The 8,446-nt window shown below is 42.5% G+C and overlaps 2 protein-coding genes across 2 annotated transcripts; one reads left to right on the top strand and one right to left on the bottom strand.

Moving 5' to 3' along the window:
• On the bottom strand, positions 1-4,255 carry LOC141589782 (uncharacterized). Its single transcript, XM_074410406.1, has 3 exons — positions 2,828-4,255; positions 1,118-2,104; positions 1-993 (listed from the first exon to the last, which is right to left on the bottom strand). Exons 1-3 carry the CDS (start codon positions 4,253-4,255, stop codon positions 1-3), a joined length of 3,408 nt encoding a protein of 1,135 aa, XP_074266507.1.
• A 545-nt stretch (positions 4,256-4,800) lies between these two features.
• On the top strand, positions 4,801-7,436 carry LOC141591848 (putative inactive receptor kinase At1g27190). The gene has a single exon (XM_074412335.1). It carries the CDS (start codon positions 5,007-5,009, stop codon positions 6,828-6,830), a length of 1,824 nt encoding a protein of 607 aa, XP_074268436.1. The 5' UTR covers positions 4,801-5,006; the 3' UTR covers positions 6,831-7,436.
• Positions 7,437-8,446: the final 1,010 nt, after the last annotated feature.

Raw genomic sequence — 8,446 nt, 5'->3', positions numbered from 1 at the left:
TCAAACTGGAGCGTGGAGATCAAGAACGCCAAGTTTGCGGAGAAGAGACTCAAACTGAACTGAGCCGAGAGCCTTGGTAAAAATATCAGCAAGCTGAGACTGAGTATCAACATGAGAAGCAGTAACAATCCCATCGGTAATAGCGTCGCGGATGAAATGACAGTCCACCTCAATGTGTTTAGTACGCTCATGGAAAACAGGATTGTGAGCAAGATGAAGAGCGGATTTACTGTCACAATAAATCGGCATTGGCTTAGACGAAGGGATACCCAAACTAGCAAGGAGACCGCGCAGCCATTTTAATTCGCACAAGACATTAGCAATGGACCGGTATTCGGCTTCAGCGGAAGAGAGTGAGACAGTCTGTTGCTTCTTGGTTTTCCAAGAAATAGGAGAAGCACCCAAGAAAACTATCCACCCAGAGACAGAACGACGGGTCTGAGGGCAGCCAGCATAGTCAGAATCACACCACCCAGAAACCTGTAAGTCACTGTCGGAACGCAACAAAATTCCTTGACCCGGTTTACCTTTTAAATAACGGACCACACGGAGCGCAGCATCCATATGGTCACGTCGTGGCTGATGAAGGAACCGGGACAAAATATGAACCGCATACGATAAGTCAGGGCGCGTGACAGCGAGGTATACAAGACGACCCACAAGGTGACGATAGGACTCGACATCAGAAAGTAGCTCGCCTGTGGCAACACCCAGCTGATGGTGTTGTTCAATGGGGGTAGCGACAGGCTTAGCACCGAGAAGGCCGGTCTCAGTAATAATGTCGAGTGCATATTTCCGTTGATTGAGAAAAATGCCCTCGGAACTGCGAGCCACCTCAATACCCAAGAAGTACTTAAGGGTACCAAGGTCTTTCATATGAAAGCAGCGGCTAAGGTATGACTTAAACGAGGCAATAGCAGCGGAATTATTACCCGCGATAACAAGATCATCCACGTAGACTAAGACATGGATACATACCTCGCGTCCGTAAAACTGAAGAGCGAGTAATCGAGTAAGATTGGACAAACCCATATTCACGCAATGCGAGCCGAGTTTGGCGAACCAAAGAACGAGGGGCCCGTCGAAGCCCGTATAAGGATTTGCGCAGGCGACAAACTTTCCCTTCCTTACCCTTGCTAAAACCCGGTGGCAAACGCATATAAACCTCTTCAGATAAATCGCCATGTAGAAAGGCATTATGGACATCCATCTGATGAAGTTCCCAATTCCGAGCAGCAGCAACAGCAAGGAGAGCGCGCACCGTCACCATTTTGACAACAGGAGCGAAGGTCTCACCATAATCAATACCTTCGACCTGATGATTTCCAAATATGACAAGACGAGCTTTATAACGCTCAATTTCACCGTTAGATTTGTATTTAATTTTATAAACCCAACGGCATCCGAGAGCTTTTTTATCTGACGGTAAATCGGTCAGTTCCCAGGTACCATTCTTTTCGAGAGCAGTTATCTCATCTTGCATTGCTTGACACCATTTGAGATCAGTAATGGCAACACGAAAGGAGGGAGGTTCTATACCTTCCGTAATTGCAGCGAGAAAGTGACGATGCGGAGTAGAAAATTTATGACAATTAATGTAATTAGCGAGAGCATAGGACGTACCTGAGGAAGAGGAAGGAGACGATGAGCTCTCGGGAGAGGATGGGGCGGATTCTGGGTCTGCGGTGGTGCCAACGACGAAGCCACGAAGCCTGGTAGAGGGAATTTTAATGCGACGACCACGACCCATGTCTTCACTAGAAGTAGAAATCGGCTGAGCAGTGGAGGGGCTGGTTTCTACTTCGCTGGGGTTTGCCTCAGGAGGATCCGTGTCAGGTAATTCAGTCACGGGAGGCTCCTCGATAGGCGGGTGAACTGGCGGGTTCTCCTCGGGTTCATCATCCATAAGAGGAGAGGCCGGAGAAGGGGTAGCACGGGCAGGGGTAGGAGATGAATAGGGAAAGGAGTTTTCATAAAAGTAGACATCCCGAGAAACAAACATGTCCCCTGTAGAAAGATCATACACTTTCCAACCCTTCTTATTATACGGATACCCAAGAAAGACACATTTACGACTCCGGCGGGCAAATTTATCACCTTTTGTCTGCTGATTGTGCACAAAACATAAGCACCCAAATACCCGTATATTATCATATGTTGGTGTAATGCCAAACAACAGCTCGTAAGGAGTCTTTCGATCAAGAAGGAAGGATGGTGTGCGATTAATTAAATAAGCAGCGGATAAAACACACTCGCCCCAAAAAGAAATCGGAAGATTGCCCTGAAATAATAAGGCACGAGCAACATTGAGGATGTGACGGTGTTTCCGTTAAACGCGTCCATTTTGTTGTGGCGTACCAACGCAAGAGGTCTGAAAAACGATCCCATGGGTCTCGAAATACTCGGCCATTGTATTGAATTCGGTTCCGTTATCGGACCGTACCATTTTTACTTGTTTTGAGAATTGCGTTTTAACCATTGCCAAAAATTTCATGAACATTTGTGTCACCTCTGTCTTATCAAAAAGAAGATAAACCCATACCGCGCGAGAGTAGTCATCAACAATGGTCAAAAAATACTTCGCTCCACATGAGGATGGGGTACGATAAGGACCCCATAAGTCGCAATGTATTAAAGAAAAAATGTCCGATGCCTTATTCTCATTCAAACAAAAACTATGACGACCCTGTTTTGCTTGATGACAAACGTCACAAGGGGAATCAATAACGGAATTAAACTTGCGAACTTGAGGAATTAAATGAACTACTTTATTTGAAGGGTGGCCAAGACGCTTGTGCCATAAATCAAAGGAGTCCGTAGCGCTCACCGCATGAACCGCAGCTGGTCGACCCACCACACGCAGAAAATAGAGCCCATCTCTCAGCTCACCGACTCCAATCCTCGTCCTCGATGAAGGGTCCTGAATGTAACAAGAATTAGCACCAAAACTCACAACATAATCAGTAGCCTCGACTAATTGAGAAACGGAGAGCAAATTACAGGTTAGACTTGGAACATATAAAACATGAGATAAAAAAAGTGAGTCAGATAACCAAACCGTCCCGGCTATTGTGGCCGAGACACCCTGCCCATTAGGAAGGCGAATAGGGCAAGCCGGGATGGAATGAGAACCCGTGAGCCATGTGATATCACCGGTGACATGATGTGAGGCGCCGGTGTCTATAATCCAATCCAAAAACATACCAGAAAGACGATCGTCAGAGGAGGAGGAAGGATTGGAAAGCACAGCATTCACACGGCCAGAACTTCGCGACGAGGTAGAAGCAGCGGAGCCTGTATTAGCCCGTGACCTAGCCCGAACCTCTTCAAGAGTGCGAGGGCGATCACCCCACCACTCGGGAAACTTTTGGGACTTAATAAAACATGAAGAAGCATCGTGGCCAGGGGCGGAGCAATGAGCACATGTGAGCTTTCGACGCTCCTGCTTTTCGAGCTCACGAAGGGCTCGCCAATCAGTGGTGGCAACGGCTTTAGAAGCATCACGAACAGCAAAAGCCATTACCTCGGAGGGCTCTTCTTTCGAGGAAGTGTCACCCACCCGCAATCGTTCTTCTTGTAAAACTAATTGAAAAGCACGATTGAGGGTAGGCAAGGTGTCGAGAGACAAAAGTTGGGATCGTAAATTACCATATATGGAACGGTCCAAGCCCATGAGGAACGTATGTAATCGTTCGGAGTCTTGACGGGCAAGGGCATCCTTGTCAATATTGCAAGTGCAACGTCCACATTTACAGGCGAAGGGGGGTTCATAGTTGGCGATAGCATCCCAAAGAACCTTTAAATTGCCGAAGTAAGTAGTAACGGACATACCTTTCGCTTGCTTGCAGTCGTGAAGATCGGATTTAATGCCGTGAATTTTGGAACCATCCACGGTGGAGAAGCGCTCTGCCAATTCGTCCCAAAGAAGTCGGGCATCCTCGAAGTATGAGATACTGTCCTTGATGGAAGAGTCGATCGAATGCATAATCCACTGTACAAGAGTACAGTGGACTACCTCCCATTGTTCAAGGTGAAAATTATCAGTAGGTTTAGGAATAGAGCCGTCGCAAAAGCCGAACTTTCGTCGCGATTTAAGCGACATGCGCATAGATCGACTCCATTCCTCATAGTTATCACTGCGGAGTTTAACGTGAGTGACTGTTTGGCTCGGGATGTCATGGCTGCCGAGGTAATAGGGAGACATGACATCGATTTTTGGTGGAGGGGTGGAGGTGTCCGTGCCATCTTTCGACATGGTAAAGAGAATATGACGAAAGAAGATATGGCAGAGGAGCACGATGGAACGGTGGAAGGCGGAATTTAGGGTGAGGATCGAAACCGTGAACCTGATACCATGTTAAGAATAGAGAAGTATATTGAATTGATAATTGTGATACATTCGCAATCATAGGCGATAATTAAATATAAGGTGCTCGGGATGTAACCCTAGCGAAACCCTAAGCATTATGGGCCTAAGTCGGCCTATTAATAACCCACCCACATCTCGGTTTAGATGTCCAAAATGACATAGTTTAATTCAATTCTGCAAATTAAATGTTGTAGTGAAAAATTAATTCAGAGTTGTCAATTTTATTTAATTTGTTATGAGCTTATAACCTAGGTCGCAAGTTTGAAAAATTTCAAATAGCAAGACCCTAAATTTAGAAACCCATCTTAAAAACAAACTATAATTAACACTAGATCATTAAATTCATCTAGAAGTCACAAAATTAGAAACAATAATAAATCATTTTTCCTTTAAAAAAAAAAAAATCATTTTCAGAAAAAAAAAAAAAAAAAAAAAGTAGACCCATAATTCCACAGTCCACCCTCTCTCCAAGGCGGCCAGTCTAAGAGAAAATACCAAACTTGTGATCCAAAAAGTTGAGTCAAACTTCATAAAGATGCCTTTCATTCCTTTCTCCAACTCCATTGTTTCCTAAAAAGCTTAAACTCCCAACAATTTACTCTTTTTGTACTTCATTTTCAGTAATTTTACAGTAATAATGAACAAAAAGATTCAAACTTTAGCTGTACCCATCCTGTTTCTCCTTCTTCTGTTCATCATTTTCCCTCTTTCAACTGCTAGTGAAGATGATATAAAGTGTTTGAAAGGTGTTAAAAATTCCTTAAAAGACCCACAATTAAAGCTCAATTCTTGGTCTTTTTCCAATACTACTGATGTTGGTTTTATCTGTAAGTTTGTTGGTGCATCCTGTTGGAATGACAGGGAAAATAAGCTGATTAGTCTGCAACTTAGAGATTTCCAGCTTTCTGGGCAAATCCCTGATTCTCTGCAGTTTTGTTCTAGCATTCAGACACTTGATCTTTCTGGTAATGCTTTAATGGGTTCAATTCCTGTGAAATTATGTTCTTGGGTTCCTTTTTTGGTTACTTTAGATTTGTCTAATAATCAATTATCTGGTCCAATTCCTCCTGATCTTGGTAACTGTCAGTATTTGAACAAGTTGGTTTTGTCTGGTAATCAATTATCTGGTTTTATTCCTGCTCAGCTGTCTAATTTGAACAGACTTACTGTGTTTTCTGTTGCTGATAATCGTCTGTCTGGTCAAATTCCTGCATCTTTAGCACATTTTGATGAGTCTGACTTTGATGGGAATGGTGGGTTATGTGGGAAACCAGTTGGGTCTAAGTGTAATGGATTGAGTAAGAAGAATTTGGCAATTATAATAGCTGCTGGTGTGTTTGGTGCAGCCGCGTCGTTAGGGTTAGGGTTTGTGTTATGGTGGTGGTATTTTTCGAGGGCGGGGAGGAGGAGGAAGGAAGGTTATGGTCTTGGAAGGACTACTGATGGTACTTGGGTTGATAGGTTGGCAGCTTATAAGCTCTCACAGGTATCTTTGTTTCAAAAGCCTCTTGTGAAGGTTAGGGTGGCTGATTTGTTGATTGCTACTAATAATTTTAGTAGGGATAATGTGATGATCTCGACTAGGATGGGGATAACTTATGGAGCCATGTTGCCTGATGGGTCCGCGTTGGCTATCAAGCGGCTTAGTGCTTGTAAGCTTAGTGAGAAGCCGTTTAGGACGGAGATGAACAAGTTGGGAAAGCTTAGGCATCCAAATTTGGTTCCATTGTTGGGATATTGTATCGTGGAGGATGAGAAGTTATTGATTTATAAGCATATGTGTAATGGAACTTTGCATTCTGTGATACATGGGAAGACGATGTTTTTGGATTGGCCCTCGAGGTTTAGAATTGCTTTAGGTGCCGCAAGAGGTCTTGCTTGGCTTCATCATGGAGGGGAATTGTCGTATTTGCACCAAAACATAAGCTCAAATGTGATTCTTCTAGACGATGACTTGGATGCTAGGATAATCGACTTTGGGCTAGCAAGGCTTATGTCGTCTTCAGAATCTAGCAATGAGAGTAGCTTTGTCAATGGCGAATTGGGAGAATTCGGATATATAGCACCTGAATATTCTAGCACCTTCACGGCATCACTGAAGGGGGATGTTTATGCTTTTGGTGTGGTTCTTTTAGAATTGCTGACGGGGCAAAAGCCGTTAGAAGTGGCACTTGCGGAGGAAGGGTTTAAGGGAAACTTGGTCGATTGGGTGAATAAACTGTCGAGCTCTGGCCGATTAATTGAAGCCATTGATGAAGATATATGTGGGAAAGGACATAATGATGATATTCTTGAGGTGTTTACAATTGCATCTAAATGCACAGTTTCTCGACCCAAGGACCGGTATTCAATGTACGAAGTGTATGAATCACTAAATAATATGTCTGAGGACCGTTACTCGGAGCAATACGATGACTTTCCTCTGGCTTTTGGAAGACATGACATGGATCAGCCAGTATAGTCTTTAGGCATTGTCTCTACTTCGTCTGCCGCCATATCAGCCTGAGGACTGAAATACACTCATGTTGATAAGTTGAGTGTGCCATTTGATTTAGCTTCCTTTTCCTATTGTTCTATCTATGTTAGAATCGGTTAGATATACTCAATACAATATGAATATAGATGTGTGCTCAAGCGCTAGACTCAGCTCGTATTTAAAATTTCGTGTTTTAGTGCTGAACACGCTCTTCAATGAAAAAACCACTCTATTTTCTTAATATGATGTGCCCACTGCCCAGTGTTATAGCCATGTTCAAGTGTCATGTGTCGAACACAATTACACGGGTATGCAAGGTGATATGGTGATATGAAAGGGTTTAGTTTAGCGTCGAGTTCTTAGACTGCATTTGTTTGTAAAGAGTTTAGTTTTACCTTGGAGCTTTTTCATGTATGTAAAATGTATTATCCAAGGCTCATTGTTTGTGGTTTCGCAATTGTAGATTACTACTATTATGCATCGATTATGCTGTTCTTGTTTCTCCGCTTAGTTGAAGGATAATAATGTTAATTTTTCGTTACTTTGTCTACCTTATGAATGGGATGAAAAGAGTAATTTGTTTACCTTCTATATTCTTTTTTAGAGGTATTTTAATCAAAGGGAAATGAATGATTGGAACGGAGAGAGTAATTAACATAAACGGACATATTGTTTGCTGTCTTCTGGAGTTCTGGTGCAACAACTCACAGGACAGCCGGGGACCAAACGCATTTAGATAAAATTTGAAGAACGCAGTAAAAGAAAAAGACAGTTGTGTACCTGAATTGCATTATCAACAGTAGATATGGTTTTAACTTTTAAGTGTAATAACATTCCTAACCTGCTCCAAAGAAATGACCTGACTAGCCTCAATGTTTGCCTATTAGTCTCTTAATGAAAGGTTCTTACTTGCATTACGTATTAGATGTGATCATACTTATCGATTGTTGAGTTTTTTTTATTTTATTTTTATTTTTTATTTTTGATTAGGTAAGAAAACTAGATTGATCATCTAGAGTAGGACCAACCTATCTCATCCTTTCGAATGAGGGAGGTAAGTTGAAGCCCCCGGCTATCAAACCACCTCGAAAGAGTTGGACATGGATGTCCAATAGAAGCCATGAAGTCAGCAACCTTGTTGGCTTCACGAAAGCAATGTTTAATTATCACTTCATCGAAAAAATGAAGGTCAAATTTCACATCCTTGATAATACTAGAAATTTCCCAAGGAATTTGTCAAGTACCTCGAATCGAGTTAATAACACATAAATTATCACCCTCCACAATTAACTTTGAGATTCCTAAGTATTTAGCTGCTAAAATCCATTCTTTTAAAGCGAGAGCTTCCGCAACAAGGATACTATTGGATCCGCACTTTTTTGCTCCCAACAAAACGACCTTACCATTGTGATCTCTTATAGAATATCCTAAAACAGTTTTATTACCTTCTATTCTCGATCCGTCAAAATTTAGCTTTAAGAAACCGTTTCTAGGTTTTTCCCACCAAATTTCTTTCTTACTAGAGTTGTTTCTAGCTGACTCTTCTATCTCGGGATTGTTGAGATCCTTAAATCTAGTCACATTCCAAGTAGGGATGGCAG

Source organism: Silene latifolia, chromosome 7 (assembly GCF_048544455.1).
Source record: "Silene latifolia isolate original U9 population chromosome 7, ASM4854445v1, whole genome shotgun sequence".
Taxonomy (NCBI): Eukaryota; Viridiplantae; Streptophyta; class Magnoliopsida; order Caryophyllales; family Caryophyllaceae; genus Silene; species Silene latifolia.
The sequence above is the reverse complement of the archived record's forward strand: the minus strand, read 5'-3'. Positions and strand labels throughout refer to the sequence as shown.